We start from the raw sequence: 20661 nt of genomic DNA on the forward strand, positions 1-20661 counted from the left end.
AATTGATGAGTGGAAATTCTTTAAGACATCTAGATATTTAAAAATATAGAAAGTTCCTGTTTTAACTTAATCCATAAACTTTATATAGATTTATTTTTTAAAAAACAAGTATAAAAGGTGAATTACTCCAGCTTTTGTCCTTAAAAACAGTACTTCTGTGTTAAATGTTATTTATCATTTTACTTTTTGTTTTTGTAACTTTCACCCAAACTTCACTTACTTCGGCATGGCAAACATTAAGGGTAAACTCAAATTGCTGGTTTATAAAGTATTTCAGAGAACTGAATTACACTTACTTGGGAATTCTCCAATACATTAGAGGAAATATATTTGGTTTATTGAATTCTGTAATTTTCTTTTCTTTTTTTTTTTGGTACGCGGGCCCCTCACTGTTGTGGCCTCTCCCATTGCGGAGCACAGGCTCCAGACGCACAGGCTTCAGACGCGCTGGCCCAGCAGCCATGGCTCACGGGCCCAGCCGCTCCTAGGCATGTGCAATCCTCCTGGACCTGGGCACGAACCTGTGTCCCCTGCATTGGCAGGCGGACTCTCAATAACTGTACCACCAGGGAAGACCCTGTAATTTTTTTAACCTTTGAAATTTAGTGTTTCAAAGAACATTGGATTTTTAAGTTTTTCGTTGCTTTTCAAGATAGTTTGCATACAGAGTTTTTTCCTAATTTTTTTGAAGCCAGATGTTAATAAAATACATTGAAGAAGATTTGGGTGATATGGTGAGCTTGGTTATTCAGATAAATGGTCTCACTGAAAACAAAGGCTTCTGGGCAGAATTTTAAAACGTCTTGAAGAACTGACAGCATAGTAAAAAATTACCAAGCCAAAACCTAACTGGAAAACAAACACACACACAAACAAAAATAGGAATGCTGGGAGATAAGCTGAGTTCCTAAACTGTTTTTACCCTAAGAGCCTTTGTCAAACTGGGAGAACTTGAGCTTCAATTTCAAATGCTTATAGGAGTTCAGGAAGCAAAAGTCAAAGCCCAAGTCTTGCCCAACAGGACACTCTCTTCCTCTAAAGCTGTGTGTAGGTAATACTCAGGATGACAGTGAACCAGAAATAAATCTGTGCTGCCTTATTAACCCTAGAAGACTGAGGAAAGTTGGTGTGGTCCTGAGCAGAGCAGAATGGGGAAGTCCTGGGATGTTTCAACAAGTTGGCACTTGCATGGATTTGTGGTCCAAATAAACATCACTTGGGTGGTTAAAAAAATTTTTGAACCATGCATGTAAGGTGGCCTCAACCTGTATTATGCTACTAGGTGCCTGATAATCTTTCTCAGACTTTTTCTGGAGGAATGCACCTTCATCCTAAGCCACAGAAGAATATCCACAAATATTTTTCTAAGGAAAAGGAGTTTGCTTGTTAAAAACTAATCATGTAAAAAAAACAGATACAGCAGAAACAGGTCTGCAAAGACTTCAAAGACTAGAATTAAGATGGAATTAGGTTAATAACAGATTAGACACAGGTGAAGAGAGAATTGGAGAATTGAAGAAATCCAGATTGGAGTTTAAAGAAACAATGACATAGGAAATATGAAAGGATTAAGGCCACAACAGATAGAGTGAAAATGTGTCTAACTGAAGTTCCAGAAGTAGAGGAGAGAGATTGGGCAGAAGCACAATTTGAAGAGATAAATACTAAGAATTTTTTTAGGGTGATTAAATGAATTCAGCAGATTCAGGATGCTTAATGAAGCCCAAACAGGATTAAAAAAAGAAAAATTCCCATGTAGACACAGAATGAAACTACAGAAAAACAATGAAAACCAAACCCATTTCAGAAGCAGCTGGAAACAAAAGGACAAATGGCCTTCAAATGAATGGCAGTTAGGTTGACAGCTTCCCAAGAGCAACAGTAGAAGCCAGAAGACAATGGAATTGCCTCCTCAGTTTACTTAAACAAACCTGTCAAAAGTTCTATACGCAGGAGAAAAATCCTTATGGGGGTGAAGAAAGACATTATAGGTGAGGTCAATAAAATAACATTGTCAAAGTTAAATATGTATTTTTTTTGATAGGTAAAAAGTGGGTTTATTTAGAGAAACACACTCCACAGGCAGAGTGTGGGCCATCTCAGAAGGCAAGAGGCCACATATGTATTTTTTGACATTTCCCATTATAGTATATAACTTCCTCAAAGTAAAAGAAATATATACGTATATAAAGAATATTCTTGTTTCGGTAGTATCCACTGGATTACTCAATATTTTTCTTAATAAGATTCTCCCTCCAAAGTCATTCTTTTCCAATGAAAGTTCTCATAGATGAAAGGACTTTTGTTAGAATTGTAATTCATGTTATATTTTTACCTTCGTTTTTTTGAGGAAAATGATTATGAATTTTATTTTTATTTTAATTTATAAATTGGTAAATCTTATTTGATTGGTTTAGTGCCAGAAGTTTATAAAGATTGTGGCATGCAACAGATTTTTTGTTTTTTTAATTTTTAAAGTAATTTATTTTTTTATACAGCAGGTCCTTATTAGTCAGCAGTTTTATACACATCAGTGTATACATGTCAATCCCAATCGCCCAATTCATCACACCACCACCACCACCCCCCTGCCATTTTCCCCCTTGGTGTCCATACGTTTGTTCTCTACATCTGTGTCTCAATTTCTGCCCTGCAAACTGGTTCATCTGTACCATTTTTCTAGGTTCCACATATATGTGTTAATATATGATATTTTTTCTCTTTCTGACTTACTGCACTCTGTATAACAGTCTCTAGATCCATCCACGTCTCTACAAATGACCCAATTTTGTTCCTTTTTATGGCTGAGTAATATTCCATTGTGTATATGTACCACATCTTCTTTAGCCATTCGTCTGTCGATGGGCATTTAGGTTGCTTCCATGACCTGGCTATTGTTAATAGTGCTGCAGTGAACACTGGGGTGCATGTGTCTTTTTGAATTATGGTTTTCTCAGGGTATATACCCAGTAGTGGGATTGCTGGGTCATATGGTAATTCTATTTTTAGTTTTTTAAGGACCCTCCATACTGTTCTCCATAGTGGCTGTATCAATTTACATTACCACCAACAGTGCAAGAATGTTCCGTTTTCTCCACACCTTCTCCAGCATTTGTTGTTTGTAGATTTTCTGATCATGCCTATTCTAATTGGTGTGAGGTGATACCTCATTGTAGTTTTGATTTGCATTTCTCTAATAATTAGTGATGTTGAGCAGCTTTTCATGTGCTGTTTGGCCATCTGTGTGTCTTCTTTGGAGAAATGTATATTTAGGTCTTCTGCCCATTTTTGGATTGGGTTGTTTGTTTTTTTAATATTGAGCTGCATGAGCTGTTCATGTATTTTGGAAATTAATCCTTTGTCCATTGATTCGTTTGCAAATATTTTCTCCCATTCTGAGGGTTGTCTTTTCGTCTTGTTTATGGTTTCCTTTGCTGTGCAAAAGCTTTGAAGTTTCATTAGGTCCCATTTGTTTATTTTTGTTTTTATTTCCATTACTGTAGGAGGTGGATCAAAAAAGATCTTGCTGTGATTTATGTCAAAGAATGTTCTTCCTATGTTTTCCTCTAAGAGTTTTATAGTGTTCGGTCTTACATTTAGGTCTCTAATCCATTTTGAGTTTATTTTTGTGTATGGTGTTAGGGAGTGTTCTAATTTCATTCTTTTACATGTAGCTGTCCAGTCTTCCCAGCATGCAACAGTTTGTTAAAGTAAATGTTGACTTTCAGATTTTTACCCATCTATATTACTTTAATAATCTTATTATTAAATGTTATAAATACTTTATAAAACACTTTAAGTAATCTTGAGTGACATCAATGTCTTGTTCCATTAGTTAACATCCATTTTTAGGTTTGAAAATTATCTAAGTAAGTTAAAATTTTATGGTAGTACTTCTGTACTTTGTTTTATCAGTTTGTGTTATGGTTGACTGTTTCTTTTGCAAATGCTTAAACTCTACTAGGTATTTAGATGTTGCAAAAATCCTTTGCCTTAAAAAATACTGTGAATTAAATAGTTTAACAATATTATACATCTTAAAATCTGTATGCATAATACGTGTTCTATTACTTGTATACATTTTTAAAGTATTTGGATTTTTTTTAAGAATTGATGGTTAAATACAGAAATATGTTTAAACATGAGAGAAGCCCCAAAAGGTTATATATTATCTAAAGAGTTTTAAAATACATATTTGTATATTTTAAAATATGGTTCAAAAACCCAAGATATGAAAGGGACCTACAGGGAAAAGTTTTTCATCTATCCATCCTTGAGTCACCCAATTCCCCTCCCCAGTGGAAAATGTTCAGCTTATTTTTTTCCTCTCCTTTTACATGAACAATTGCCTCTTAGGTTTTGTTTTATACCTTGCTGTTTTTCTTTTTTGCTTAACAAAGTAAATTTTAGAGAGTGTGTATTTTTTTTTTTACAAGTACTTATTCCTTATTTTGTTTAATCTGTCTTCTGCTGAAGGACATTTAGGTTCCTCCCAAACTTGTTTCATTACAAACATTACTGCATTGAATATATGTGTACATGTCATTTCCATCTGTAAATATATCTAGGTTATTCCTAGATGAGGAATTGCTGGATCAAAGAGTATGAGGGATTTTTTTTAACCAAATTGCCTTCCACAGAGGTGGTAATAATTTGAAATCCCATTAATAATCCTTGATATTGAAAGTACACTTCCTCACAACTTGTTAATTCAATATATTATTATACTTTAAAATTTTTGCCAGTATTCATAGGTAAACAATTATAATATCAGTATGGTTGTGATTTACATTTCTCTTATGTATGAGATTGAACCTGTTTTTATACATTTAAAGTCCCTTTAGATTTCTTTTTCTGAGACTTGATCTCCTTATTCCATTTTTCTGTTTTGTTTTTTCTTATTTGCAGGAACATTATACATTAGGGGACTTAAGGGAAACTTAACTTTAGCATGATTTGCTATTTATAAGTTCAGGTAATTTTAATATAGCATTTAAATAGTATGTTATCTTTATTGTTTATGTTGTTTTTCTCAGTATCAGACTGGAAGGAATGATAAATATGCTCTCTGAGGTGAAAGACCAATACTTTCATTTGTTACTTTGGTGTTCATGAGTTGCTTTAAATAATTTTCTTTCAAATGTTTTGTGCTTAGATTTTCATATAGTTGATCAACTCTATAATTTCCCAGTTAAGTATTACGTTTGCAAATTATTTTTCTCATACATGTCTTGAACTTTTTATATTCTTGCAACTCAGCATTAGAAATATATGCGGAGACTTGAATACCCATATGTAATAATAATAGTTTTAAGTAGATTTTATAAGTGTATATTTCTGTTGCTAGTTATATATTTTTTCCCTTAAGTTGATTTGCCTATATTTTTGAAGGAAAATCTTGATTCACAGTACAGATTTTCTTGAGCTATTCAGTGTCACTGAAAATAGTAGGCATCAAAATCATGAAGCCATCTTTCAAGAATGATAGAGAGCTCCCTTTGAAGTGAGTCTTATGTGTAAGGATTATATTTGTACTACTTATTTAACATTAAATATTTTTAAACTAGTTTTCTCAATGGTCAGGTAAATACTTCATAAAATCTGGTTTTCGAACATGCATGCCCTCCTATCCAGCAATGTATCTCAACTGTAGCAATTTGAAAGTCCATCCTTAGAGTATTGTGTGCATATTGTGAGATGATGAGGGAATGTGGGAAGGAGGATAGAGCAATGGTCTTGTCCCTGTCCTGTCTTCCTTTAGGTTTAGGGAGTGATTGGGAAAGGGCTGTTAGGAGTTCGACTTCTTTGAGAAGCAGTATTAGGAAATTTTTTATTTTCCTGTTATTTTTTACATGTCACAGCTTTCAATAATCTGACATCCCCACTAACCTGTTACACAAAGCCTGGACAAAATCAGACCTGTATATTAGGATCCATTATTAAGAATGGGCATGTGTTTATTAGATTATAGGAGCCTTCCTCCAGACTTCATTTACCAGCTAAAGTAACAGCATCTTGATCCAGAGCTTGCTCTTCAGGTTTTTTTCCCCTTCAACTTTCTTTGCATTTCTGTCACAGCACAAGGAGGGAATTCCAATATAATCTTTATTGCAATCTTGTCTACTGAAACCTTAATGGCAGTGTTCTATATAGAATTTGGACTTAATTCTTTACTTTAGGTGATACCACTTTGGAAAATGTCATCACAAACATATGTCTGGAGGAGATAAAAAGTGAAATATAAACCAAACATTTCAAACTATATAAAACAAATTCCAGAGAACATAGTGCATGCTTTCTTGATAAGCCTTTAAATAAATGTACTTAGGAACTTACAAAGTTAGGGAAAAAGTTTTAAAATTTAAGTATCTATTAGATTATTTAATAAACATTCTGGAGGTAGTACTTAACATTTCAAAGTAGGACTTAACCCATTAAAATAGAGCCAAAGTTTCAGTTTTGGAGCATGTCTACCATAGAGGAAGAAGATTCATGTCTCAGTCTTACTGATTCTTCTGGAGTTTAATAATTTTTACCTGAATTTTTTCTTTGCTTTTCATGAAGATAATTTGTTAGCTATGTCTACCTATTTAAACCTCCACTTTCAAAATTCCAACTTCTCATCTTTTAAGTAGGTATTTAAAGCAGTGTTACATGGGAAATGAAAACCATGTTTTCATTCAAAAGAATTAATGAAAAATAAAATTGATTTGGGTGTTTGCATGGAATTATCTAAACCATGTGAAATCTGTTTTCAAAGTACATATTAGAGTTTTAATCAGTCCCTATCCATTGTTATTTCATTGTGAATTGTATGACAGTATAATTCTTAGCATTCTTTTTAAATCTTTTTACTGAAGTGAGGTTTTTATAGTTAATGTTTTAACAAGAATTACAGAACTTATAATGAGCTTTCTATAAAACTTACACGTTTTACATTTTTACATTTGCACTGATAAAGGAAAATATTATTTGAAAGAGTAATATATGTTTATTGCAGAAAAATTAGAAAAATGTAAGCATAAAGAGAAGAAACATCCGTATTCCCACTTTCACCACTTAGCCTTTCTAGATGTAGCTATCTATAAAATCTTTAAACTTTTTTGTAACTTAAGTTTTTTACATGATAGCATATTTTGTGTTGTTTATTATACAAAATCACTTTTAAATATGCCAAAGTAGTTCATTTTAGATATATGCTTTGTTTTTTAAATAATTTTTTTTTTTTTTTGGCTGTGCTTGGTCTTCGTTGCTGTGCCTGGGCTTTCTCTAGTTGTGGCGAGCGGGGGCTACTCTTTGTTGCGGTGCGCGGGCTTCTCCTTGCAGTGGCTTCCCTTGTTGCGGAGCACGGGCTCTAGGCACGTGGGCTTCAGTAGTTGTGGCACGCCGGCTCTAGAGCACAGGCTCAGTAGTTGTGGCGCACAGGCTTAGCTGCTCCGCAGCATGTGGGATCTAACCGGACCAGGGATTTAACCCATGTCGCCTGCACTGGCAGGCGGATTCTTAACCACTGCACCACCAGGGAAGCCCTAGATATATGCTTTTTAACCAGGCCTTTATTGTTGTGCATTCATATAGTTTCCAGTTTTTGCTTTATGAGAAACTAACATAAATACAATTTTACTTAAATATCTTTACACATTTATAACTTCTTTACATTTATCCTTTAGACTTGATTATTTCACTATCAAAGGTTGCTGACATCATCTTTCAAAAATTTCAGGTCATGATATTTTTTAATTGCTTCAGAATTTCAGTAAAAATGGCCAATGTATAGTTTGCACAAGAGTAGGGAGAAAAAAGATTAAATAAATGTACAATTTTGGTGAGAAAGATGATTAGGAGATTATTTAATATTTTTTAAAGGGAACCTGAAATTAGGTTATTTCGTTAACAAAATAGAAATAAACTATGCTTAGAAGATTGAGAAAACTGGAATTGGATCATAAAATACAGGTGTAGGTTTTAACTTCTCGGATAAAATTAAAAGGGCATCAAAGGCAGAGTTACAGAATGTGATTGTAATTTCTGAACTAAAGAGTATTTGAAAAGCAGCATTGAAAAAAACATAATATTTTAGTCTCAGGAATGAATGTACTGTAATTTTCATAGAATGAGGAAATCATCATTCATAAGTCTATGTTGATAGGGAAATACTGGAAGAGTAGGCAAGTTGCTCAAAAAGTAGAGAAATGTAATCCACTGGATTTATATCCACTTCATTGTAGAAGTTTAATCCTGTTTTTGAAAAGTGGTTTTAAGAAAAGCTAGAGATGAAGTGTTACCCATGATATTATGTATCTAGTATACATGTTGATTCAGCAGTATTAAAGTGTACACAGAATTAGTAACAAAGAAATGCATAGAAAAACTTATGATGGGGCTTCCCTGGTGGCGCAGTGGTTGAGAGTCCGCCAGCCGATGCAGGAGACACGGGTTCGTGCCCTGGTCCGGGAAGATCCCACATCCCGCGGAGCGGCTAGGCCCGTGAGCCACGGCCACTGAGCGTGCAACAACAGTGAGAGGCCCGCGTACCGCAAAAAAAAAAAACCAACTTATGATGCCAGTTGATGCCACTGAAAATTAGGCAAGCAAATTGATACTCTGATAGGAATCTATCAAAATGGGAAAGAAATTATCTTGATTTATGAAACTAGAATGATCAGAGGAGTGATTAAAATAAGGCTTTTGCCCAATGATAATTCAATTGTTAATTTTTTAAAAATAGCAATTCTCAATATGCAGTGAGAAGTATTGTGAAAGATGAAAGAATTGTAAATGGTTTTCTACTCTAAAAATTTTCACTACATGTTAAAAAGTTGTGTGACTATACTAATGGGAGATTAACTCAGCAAAATGAGAGTAGAGTGAGATACTTTCTAAGGCAATGTATAAAGTTCACGTAGTAATCTTAGAGAAATTATAGTATTGAATAATATTTTAAGTTTGCCTGGAAGCATTTTTATTTTGTTAAGTGAACAATTCATAAAAGCTAAAAATTAAGGTAGCAGGCTCGAGAAGACTATAAATGGATGTGAAAGAAATAAACTGATATTAGGCTTTTAAGAGAAGTGAATCAGCACACCTACCTGAGCACTTCCCCGGTTGTGCAGTACAGAACTGATTCCATTTTCGAGATCAGTGGCTTATAAACTTGGTTCTCTTGACATTTCTGGTAGCTCGAGGATCTCAAACGATTGTACACATTTCTCATTCTCAACTTTAATTTACCATTTAGAAAGAAAATCTATGTCATACATCGATGTTGAGGTCGCATGGGGGGGGTTGTAGGGGGGCTAGAGTAGCAAAACCAATGGAGCCATGAAGATGAGTGATGTTTTGATACTTTAGAACAAACTACTCACTTCTCAAAAAGTGAAATATCCTGCTCTGTTTTTCTTATTCAGAGTTTGCAGATTATTTTTGAAAAGTAATGATTTGGCCTGGTGTTTACAAAGTGTGTTTACTGGGAGCAAAGAGTTTAGACATTAAGTGAAATAGGCTGAGTCTATAAATGTCAAGTGAGGATTGTTGACAGATGCCCTATAAATTGGGACAAAATCAAATTTAGGTCAAAGTTTTACCTTTGACATTCTTGGTTGAAATTAATTTTGCCTGATTTGCTAGCAATTACTTAATAACTGTTTCAGCTTGGTAGGCCTGGCTGAGGATTTGAGAGCATTTAAGAATGAGTTTTAAATGGAGATGTTTATAACCAGAGAAAAATACCAACGAATTACTCAGAAGAGGAATTTACTGACCCAAGTCAGCTATGATTTTCTTTCTTTTCTTTTAAAAAAACAAAAACCCATTTCTCTTTGCTGCTGTGAAATTGTGTTATAGAAATAAAATCTGTCACAGAAATAACTGAGACAGAAAAATTCTCTATTCTCTCAGTGATAACAGTTTTGGCTAACAGTTTTGCGTGCATTTCTCCTGAGTTTATGTCTCTTGCACTCTAGATAGAGACACAGAGGGGGTGGGATGAGGAGGATAAGTAGACTGGATAAACATACCAAATGTGTGCCCAATTTAAAAATTCCACTTCCTTTAAAAAATATATTGTGGACATATTTCCATTCAGTATTATAAATATACATCATTATGTTAAAGTTTTATGTATATATGCATAATCCATTCCATTGTTTAGACAAAGCATAATTTATTTAGTCAGTCTGCCTTGGGTCTTTTAAGTTTCCAGGCTTTTCTCTACCACAAGCACTCTTTCAATGAACATCCTCATACCTATATCTTGCTAAAGAGCAATGTAGTGTAATAGCTACGAGCTCAGTTGTGCAATATTGGGCAACTTACTAAACCTTCCTCAGTTTTGTCATCTTTAAGTAGTAAATAATAATAGTAACTTTACTTGAGTGTTGTTCTAAGGATTGAATGAGTTAATACATATAAACTCTTAGAGTAGTGCTTACATACCTTAAGTATTTAATAAATGCTGTTGGTATTAGCAGTATTTTGTCATTGATTTCAACTTCTAAGAAGTTGAATTGTTTCAGCTTTTAAATTTAAATTTGTAATAGATAAGCAATAATTTTCTTATTTTCAGATCCATGGATCTTTCCTATACCCAGAGTTCCTTTTGACCTGTGGCCTATCCCACCATCCACCACGTCTTTTTCTTATAATGGTCTTTGACTTCTCTGATGTGGTTTTTATCCTTTTTCTCTTATCTCAAGTACTCTTTGGAGTTCTTTTCCTTTTCTCTGCCTGAATAATGGATAATTTTTGAGAAATTAATCTTTGCTTGTCTGTGTATTCTCTTCTTCAGAGAATATACTTAATGCCTTAGGTATTACATGCTCTAGGTATATATAAATTTTTTTTAAACAAGTGACTCAAATGTACATCTTTAATCCCACTGTCTTATTTGAAAACCAATACCTTATCTCCTAACTGTAAACAGTTTCTACCTGAATTTATGGTCATCGCAAATGTAATAAAAAGTAAACTTTATTGAGCAGCAACTACTATAACATTTTCCATTTTCGTTCCCATGAAAAAATGACTATTGTTTTTTGCTCTATATTACTGTTTTGCTCTCCCTGTTCTCCCTCTCCCAAGCCCAGGCCACTATTATCCCACTTAAGGATGATAGCAACAGCCTCTTAGCTATTCTCTCAGCTAGTGGCTGCTTGCCTCATTCCATGGCACTGAAAGCCACCTCTGTCTTCTTTCCTACCTTTACCCCCTCAAACCGCCCCCGCCCACACACAGATGAGCCATAGTTTCTGTACTTTCCTTATTGTGTGATAGCCAATTTTTGTGTATCAGATTTAAACTCTGCTTGGCTTTTTAGGCCTCCTGTAATGGACCTCCACCACAATTAGCTAACCTATTTTCCTAATACCTATTCTTTCTTGTGTGAGTGTTTTCACTGTTCTACAGAAACTCATGTTATTTCACGAATTTACAGAAACTTTTTCTCATTAATGGCCAGGATTCCATCTGAACAATAAAACTTTTCCTTGGTAACTCTAATTTGCATGGAACGCCTGTTCCTCTGGATTTTATAAGACATGGCACAAGTAGAAAATAATTTAAATTTAGTCCTGTGTTCTTTCCAATAATTTTATGATTCTAACTAGATTATAAGCTCTTTGATAGAGTTCAGGTCCATATTCCCATATCTACTTGGTAAATCCTAAACATGCTACAAATACTTTTTAGTTGGTTCAGAAAAGTAGATTAATTAATACGTAATTTGGTTAGTACAAAGAATCAAAATGAACATAAATTTAATCCAAAACTTAAGATAATCATATTTTCGATTAACACATTTTAATGTCAATCATACTGAGACTATAAATGGTCTATACTTTACACTCATATTTAACAAATGTTATTTCTGTGCACATTTTAAGTACCTTGAGGAACTGGAAATTTATGGGACAACAACATGGTTTTGGCCAATCTGTTAAATGTAAATCCGTGTATGTGTATGTAGGCATACATTTGTAACTACATTTAATAGGAAAATTATGGAAATAGTACAGTATATTATAGGAAAAATTAGGAAGCATAGATAAGCAAACATTTTAAACTACCTAGTTTATTTATCTGACTCCCTCACTAAAATATAACTCCATGAACTATAAAACTTAGTTTAATCCACCACTGTATCTCTAGAGATAGAAAAGAGCCTGCCACATAGGCACACAATTATTTGTTGAATAAAAATGAATTTACTGGCAGATACTCCTCTCCTGATACCTTTACTTTAAAATTGGGACTGGGTGGAAAGGAAAATTTTCTGCAGCTTCTCTGGCAACTTAAAAATCTGTTGTTTGATCTTAGAGTTCATTCCTCAGTGTTTCCCAAATTCATTAAATCTGCTTACATTTTGTAATTTTCTAAGATAATTTCCAAGGCATAGCGGATTGAAAACAGAAAAGAGTAGTGAAAAAGAGTAAATTAATGGAAGATGGGGTTTGTATTTAGGATTCCATTTGCTTTCAGGTTTCAGGATTGGGGCTGAGCTTTTTGGATAATAAGAGAAGCAGAATCAGGCAGCTTCTGCAGCTCAAACTTAATTTAAATTGGTTGTCCTAAATTCCACCAAAGCGCATGTGCTGTGCTTTAGAGTAGAAAAGATGTAGGGGACAAATTAAGAATGCGGGTTTATGATTAATTCAGTTATTCATCACATTTGTCCTAAGCAACTGCCATGTTAACTCGCTTGAGATGGGGCCTAGCTCTGCCTCTGCTGTGTGGACCAGTAGTGTCTTAAAACACAAGTATGGACTTGCCCCAAATGGTTATTATGTGAAAACCTAAACAAAATATATAGAGACTTACTTTTTCTTTAGATTGGTTTGCTAATTTACTTTCCTCTCTAGAGTCATCTTGCCAGTTGGGGTCACTTGTCAAATGTATTTTTGAACCATTCAAAATAAATTATACAGTTGCTTATTAATTATTCTTATACTTGATAATTTAAAAAATAACATTAAAAAGTTCTGATGTTATGGGATTTGGTGGGGTTATTTTCCCCAAGCTATATCATAAGAAAAAAAAAATGAATTTGAGGAAATCAGCCAAAATGCTGTTGATATGTAGAGGTTTATTTCTCTGCTAAGAAAAATGCTAGCGATAATTATAGACATTTATACTGCCATTTTATAAATTGTTCAATGAAATATTAAAATATGTTCTTAACAGCAGCTATGAAAAACTTATTTTTGAGCAGTGAAATATTGTGGCTTCTTTAGATCTTCATATAAAAATGTTCCAGGTAAAAGGTATAGCTAATCTAAACTATGTTATAAATGAACATTACCACAGGTTTTTTTAGACTTTTCTGACAATGTTTACTTTTAAAAATTAAATAATCTGCTGTAAATGATCATTAGTTCCAATAACTGCCCAGAGGATAGTTTTAGTTTCAAAAGACAATGTTTAGTTAATGCTTGGGAAGTAATTGTGGAAGTTAACAAACAACTAGACATAGGAAGTGTTCAAAAGTTAGGAACAGATCTGTGTTTGTTCAGTGTTATACTTGTTTTCACTCTCCCCAAATAACTAGTCATTTGAATTTAATTAAATTTAAAGTTTAATTAATCTTGCTAGAATTCCAACTGTCTTCTCCCTTTATAAAATGAAAATATTAGGAAGTTGACAATTTTATTTTTTATTTTCTCTTTTTTTTTTGGCCTGGCCACGTGGCTGGTGGGACCCTAGTTCCCTGACCAAGGACCAAACCCAGTGAGAACGAGGCGTCCTAACCACTGGACTGCCAGGAAATTCCCAGCTGACAATTTTTTAAAATTTAGTCCTTTTTCTCCACCACAACTTTTCATATTTTGGTAAAATTCAAATGATTCATTCATATTGCAGTTGTATGACAAATTTTGATGATAAATAGATATATCGAAGGATAAATATTAAAATTATCCTAAATTTTTTCTTGGAATGATTTTTTTTAATTACAAAAATAATATACCGTGTTATTAGAAGCTTTGGAAAAAACAATCATTCCATCACACTAACATATAAATTGTTCATTTTTTGGTATATTTCCAACCACTTAAAAACTTTTTCGCATTAGGATAACTTCGGATTCCTGTTTATAAAAGCCAGAAATCTACATTTTTAACAATCACCTGAGATGATTGTTTGCAAGTTAGAGAACCAAAGACTAAAAATAATTTTTTGTTTGTTTGTATTTGGCCACGGCCTGCGGCCTGAGGGATCTTAATTCCCTGACCAGGGATGGAACCCACGCCCCCTGCAGTGGAAGTGGAGTCCTAACGACTAGACCACCAGGGAATTCCCTAAAGATAATTTTTTAAGACCCCTGTTATTTAAACTTACATAACATTACTTTTAATGTAATAGATAAGATATGAGCAAGTTCTAGTAATCTTTGCAAAATTGTGTATAATTATATATATATATAATATAAATTATATATATATAAATTATATATATATATATAAAAAATGGGCTTTAAATGGAGGCATTTATTTTTATTGAAGTATAGTTGCTTACAATGTTATATAAGTTACAGGTGTACAATATAGTGATTCACAATTTTTAAGATTATACTCCATTTATAATTATTATAAAATATTGGCTATATTCCCCATGTTGTAACTATATCCTTGTAGCTTGTTTTGTACCTAATAGTTTGTACCTCTTAATCCCCTACCCCTATATTGCCCCTCCCCCTCTTCCCTCTCCTCACTGGTAACTACTAGTTTATTCTCTATATCTGTGAGTCTGCTTCTTTTTTGTTATATTCACTGGTTTGTTGTATTTTTTAGATTCCACATGTAAGTGATATCATACAGTATTTGTCTTTCTCTGTCTTATTTCACTTAGTATAATGCCCTCCAAGTCCATCCATGTTGCTGTAAATGGCAAAATTTTGTTCTTTTTCATGAATGAGTGGTATTCCATTGTATATATTTACCACATCTTCTTTATCCATTCTGTTGATGGACACTTAGGTTGCATACATATCTTGGCAATTATAAATAATGCTGCTATGAACATTGGGGTGCATGTATATTTTCAAATTAGTGTTTTTAGTTTTTTTGGATATATATACCCAGGAGTGGAATTTCTGATCATATGATTCTATTTTTAGTTTTTTGAGAAAACTCCATACTGTTTTCTACAGCGGTTGCACAAGTTTACATTCCCACCAACAGTGTTATTTTTAACACTTATTATTTTTAACCATTTACATTTTCTTTTCTAGGAATTGCCTATTCATATGCTTTGCCAATTATCCCAAAGAATAGTTTCGGTTTTCCTGGCCAGTTGTAAGAACTGTATATAATCTGTCATCTACACTTGGGAATCTGGTGACTTGAATTTGTCTTACTTCACTTCTACTCTCAACTCAACCTATTTACTGAGCCAAGCAGCTGGATGCAAGGAAACCTCAGATTCTATTGCAGTCTCGAAGAACAGGGCTGGTGGAGTGCCTAGGACAAAGAATAAAAAACTGACTCAGAAATACTTGGCACCCTTCCACTGTCTTTCTGCCCCAGAGGAATGTTGACATCAGCCTGGCCTCCAGGAAACCAAAAAAGAGCCACACTGGCAGGCTGAGTCCTCCCTACTCTTGAGCAAAGATTTCTCTCTGTTTTTTTGTCAGAAGACTACCAACAGCCAACTTGCTGTTTACACCTGCTACACAGCTCTCGTGGTAGAGAAGGGTCAACTACAACACTGGGACTGCCAACTCTGAGCTCAGGGAATAGATGGAAGAAATAACTGCATATCTAAGGAGCCAGCAACAAGAAAGGAATATAAACAAGCTGTTGGGACAGGCCCCCAGCAAAATAGAGCTGCTAGAGGAGAGAGAAAATAACTTGAACAAAATCATAGGAGCACAGTGAGATTGAAAGTGCAGTATTTAAAAAAATAAAAAAACCTCTGGCGCCAAAAGCCATTATTTTTGAACCAACTACAGCAATAGGTCAACTGGAGGAAAAGGATAACATGGAGACTTAAATTTGTGGCCTAGAGAATCTAATGGAAGAAGTTTCTTGGTTTTTTGTTTGTTTGTTTTTGCGGTACGCGGGCCTCTCACTGTTGTGGCCTCTCCTGTTGCAGAACACAGGCTCTGGACGCGCAGGCTCAGCAGCCATGGCTCAAGGGCCCAGCCGCTCTGCGGCATGTGGGATCTTCCCGGACCGGGGTATGAACCCGTGTTCCCTGCATCGGCAGGTGGACTCTCAACCACTGTGCCACCAGGGAAGCCCGGAAGAAGTATTTTTAAACTTAGAGCCAAAAGGCAAAGAAAGGGTAAAAATAACAGATTTTGAGGATAGAAGAAGTAGACCTAATGTGTATAATAGGAGTTCAATAAGGAAAAAAAAGGAACAGATTGAAGAGAGGCAATAATTTAAAAAACAGGAAGAGTCTCGAGCTGAAAGACACGACTAGCTTCAAAGGGCATGCTGAGTCCTTGGCAGAATTCATGGTAATAATAAATGTCAATTACTAAGTTCTCACTCTGCTAGGCAGTGTTCTAAGGGCTTTCCATTTATTAACTCATTGAGTCCTTACAATAGCCCTACAAAATAGGTACTATTATCCCCCCTAATTCAGAAGAGGAAAAATGGTTAAGTGTATAGTCAAAAAGTGAACCCAAGAGATTTGACTCCAGAGCCTTGACTAAACTGCCTCAAAGAGCAAAGACCTATATTTAAGCAAATCCTGTTACAGTGTATGAACTCTGAAGATCAAGGGTGAAATCTTACAAGTTACAGAGAGAAAGAGCAAGTAATCAGCAAAAGAAAAAGAGCCTGTTACCAGAGTTCCGATCTGCCTCACCTTAAGCCAGAAAGCAGTGGGAAAATTTATCTATACTACTGATTGAAAAGGACCACAAGCCAAGGTTTCTCTAAGCAGTCCAATTATTCACCTATCAAGCTGATACAAAGATTTGCTGATATATCACAATTGGATAACTAACCCCACCTACCTTCTGATGAAAATACTCAAAAAAAGGGAATTCTAATAGTATTTATTTAACCTTTGTCTTCGCACATGCAACTCCTTCTGCCTGGAATAACTCCTCCCTTTCTTTACCAGTCTAACAACTCTGTTTTTAATTAAAATTGAATTGACTTACAATATCGTGTTAGTTTCAAGCGTACAGCAAAGTGTGTGTGTGTGTGTATATATATATACATTTCAGATTATTTTCTATAATATGTTATTACAAGATATTGAATATAGTTTCTTGTGCTATACAGTAAATCCTTATTGCTTATCTATTTTATGTATAGTAACTTGTATCTGTTAATCCCATACTCCTGATTTATCCCTTTCCCCTTCCCTTTCCCCTTTGGTAATCATAAGTCTGTTTTCTATGTCTCTGAGTCTGTTTCTGTTTTGTATATAGATTCATTTGTATTATTTTTTAGATTCCACATATAAGTGATATATAATATTTGTCTTTCTCTGACTTACTTCACTTAGTATATTCTCTAGGTTCATCCATGTTGCTGCAAATGGCAATATTTCATTCTTTTTTATGGCTGAGTAATATACCATTGTATATATATATATATATACCACATCTTCTTAAGCCATTTGTTTCTTGATAGACACTTGGGTTGCTCCTATGTCTTGACTATTGTAAATAGTGCTGCTGTGAACATTAGGGTACATGTACCTTTTCAAATTAGAGTTTTCGTCTTTTCCAGATACATGCTCAGGAGTGGGATTGCTGGATCATATGGTAGCTCTATTTTTAATGTTTTTTTTTTTTTTTTTTTTTTTTTTTTTTGCGGTACGCGGGCCTCTCACTGTTGTGGTCTCTCCCGTTGTGGAGCACAGGCTCCGGACGCGCAGGCCTAGCGGCCATGGCTCACGGGCCTATCCGCTCCGCGGCATGTGGGATCCTCCCAGACCGGGGCATGAACCCGTGTCCCCTGCATCGGCAGGCGGACTCTCAACCACTGCGCCACCAGGGAAGCCCTATTTTTAATTTTTAAGGGAACCTCCATACTGTCCTCCATAGTGGCTGCACCAATTTACATTCCCACCAACAGTGTAGGAGGGTTCCCTTTTCTCCACATCGTCTCCAGCATTTATTGTTTGTAGGCTTTTTGATGATAGCCATTCTGACCTCACACCTCATTCTTAACATCTTCACTTCTTCCAGGACATCTTTTGCAACCCCATAAGTCTGAGTTTTATGCTCCTCCTAAATGCTCCCATAGCGCCCTGTAGTTCCCCCATCTTGACACTTGTTTTCCCTGTAAAATTGTAAGCTCTATGAGGACATAGGCAGACTATGCATGTTTTGTTCACTGTGGTAGCCCCAGTGCCTAGCACAGCGCCTGGAGTATAGTAAATTGACTGAGTGATTAAAATTTATTTGTAGTCAAAATTCACAAATCTTTTTTGCTACCCTACTCAGATTGTTCTAGTAGTAGCTATTCAGGGAAAATAAAGCTTTAAGTTTGTCTTCATTAGATACTTAAAGCCCTATTCAAGTATGCCTTGTTTATATTTATTCATCTTGTGACTGTTTTATAAAATTTTAAATTCACAAAAGTTCAACATAAATGAGCTTATAAAAATTTTTCCGTATAGAATTAATTTATGTAAGGCATATTTATAATGCATATTATCCATATTGGGTTCAAACTTCTATTTGTTATTTTCAAAAGGCAGAATTAAATAGGAAAGTGTAGAAATGAATTTACAAGCTTAATCAAAACACTCAGAGATAGTGATAGTACTCTAAAAAGAATGGTGTTAATTCTATATTTTTCTCTGTTTCTCTGCAGATTAAAGCTAAAAATTATGACAAGGTCGAAAAGGTGAGTCCTCTTAAATATTTTGAATGTATGCTGAAGTTTAATTTAGGACTTAACGTATATAAGGCAAATACAGTAAAATGTTAACAATTGTTGAATCTAGCTAGTGATTATATAGGAGTTCATTGTACTTATTCAGCCCTTTTGTATGCTTGAAAATGTTCATAATAAAATCTTGGGGGAATTCCCTGGTGGCACAGTGGTTAAGAATCCGCCTGCCAATGCAGGGGGCACAGGTTCGAGCTCTGGTCTGGGAAGATCCCACATGCCACGGAGCACCTAAGCCTGTGTGTGCCACAACTACTGAGCCTGTGCTCTACAGCCCGTGAGCCACAACTACTGAAGCCTGTGTGCCTGCAACAAGAGAAGCCACCGCAATGAGAAGCCTGCACACGGCAACAAAGAGTAACCCTGCTCACTGCAGCTAGAGAAAGCCTGCACGCAGCAATGAAGACCCAACACAAAAATAAAAAAATAAATAAATTTTTAAAAATAAAATAAAATTTTGGAAAAGAAAATAATTAGACTCTGCTGACCAAAATTATGAGAATGATTTTGATTATCTAAACAAAATAGAGGGAGTTGTTATTTGACATCTATTTGTAAGAAGATAAATTTATGAAAGGAGCTGAATTTGTTTCTTTAATGTTTCATTTCAGCTATGTACATGTGAAATTTATTTAACTGTGGATTCTGATAATATTTTATTGTATTTACAGCTATTTCAGAGATGCCTTATGAAGGTTTTGCACATTGACTTATGGAAGTGTTATCTTTCATATGTCCGAGAAACCAAGGGTAAACTACCAAGTTACAAGTAAGTTAACTCAGGAGCTTAAGAATGCAAGTCATCCCGAGGCACACAGTCAATCCCATAGAAACTCACACCTCTTAACTCCAGAGGGTGAAGCAACTTAAGATTTGAAAAGTCAGGATTCTCTGAGAAGTAAGTAAACCATGGAAGAAAATGCTTCAAAGAAAGCCACTGGCATTAGATTTATTCTGGAGAATTGAATCATCCAAGCCCTCTTCTATATTGAAACACTGTACATTTGCAACTCCAAAGCACTTTGTTGACAGGCTTGTTGACAAACTTTAATAAAAAGCATCTTATTACTTGTCATGGCACCACTCCTGGCAGGTTACATTGTAATATGCTACTTAAGTATTCCAAGGCATCTTTGACAATGGTATTGTTGTATAGTTGACCTCCTCACTAGGACTTACCCCCACCTATCTATATTGAATCTAAATAATGGACCTTCTCAAATGCTGTTTTTGTATATGACAAATAGGCAGATTATTTCTATAACCAGAATTCTATCTTTGTTTTTCTTTTCTTCATTATTATTATCTTACACTGAAGAAGTTCTTTCTCCCTAAATTTTATGTCAGAGCTAATAGATCTTTAGACATAACTTACCTTCTTAATCAAAGAACCAGATATTTCCCCATTTGAATCTTCTACATGTAAGATTAGGCAATTTAAAGGCTATAAAGAGGGGACTTCCCTGATGGTCCAGTGGTTAAGACTTTGCCTTCCAATGCAGGGGGTGCAGGTTTGATCCCTGGTCGGGGAGCTAAGATCCCACATGCGTGGCCAAAAAACCAAAACATAAAACAGAAGCAATATTGTAACAAATTCAATAAGGACTTTAAAAATGGTCCACATCAAAAAAAAGTCTTAAAAAATTAATAAATGATATAAAGATAAATAAAACATGGCCTCTATCTTTGATAAGCTTACAAGTAGTAGGTAAAAGAAACAAAGTACATAATGACATTGACAAGCTAAACACAAAAGAACTTAGTCTTTATATTTTGTTTTTATACTTGCAAAGATGTCTTTACATTT

The 20661-nt window shown here is 34.7% G+C and overlaps 1 protein-coding gene across 3 annotated transcripts in view; it reads left to right on the top strand.

Moving 5' to 3' along the window:
• The window catches only part of CSTF3 (cleavage stimulation factor subunit 3), a 70901-nt gene that overhangs the window by 30439 nt on the left and 19801 nt on the right, over positions 1 to 20661 (top strand). For all 3 annotated transcript variants that reach the window (XM_079930092.1, XM_079930093.1, XM_079930094.1), the window contains 2 exons: positions 18777 to 18809; positions 19526 to 19623. In XM_079930092.1, coding sequence (XP_079786218.1) covers positions 18777 to 18809; positions 19526 to 19623 — 131 coding nt within the window. The remainder of the gene's footprint in view (positions 1 to 18776; positions 18810 to 19525; positions 19624 to 20661) is intronic.

Source organism: Stenella coeruleoalba, assembly GCF_951394435.1.
Source record: "Stenella coeruleoalba genome assembly, chromosome: 8".
NCBI lineage: Eukaryota > Metazoa > Chordata > Mammalia > Artiodactyla > Delphinidae > Stenella > Stenella coeruleoalba.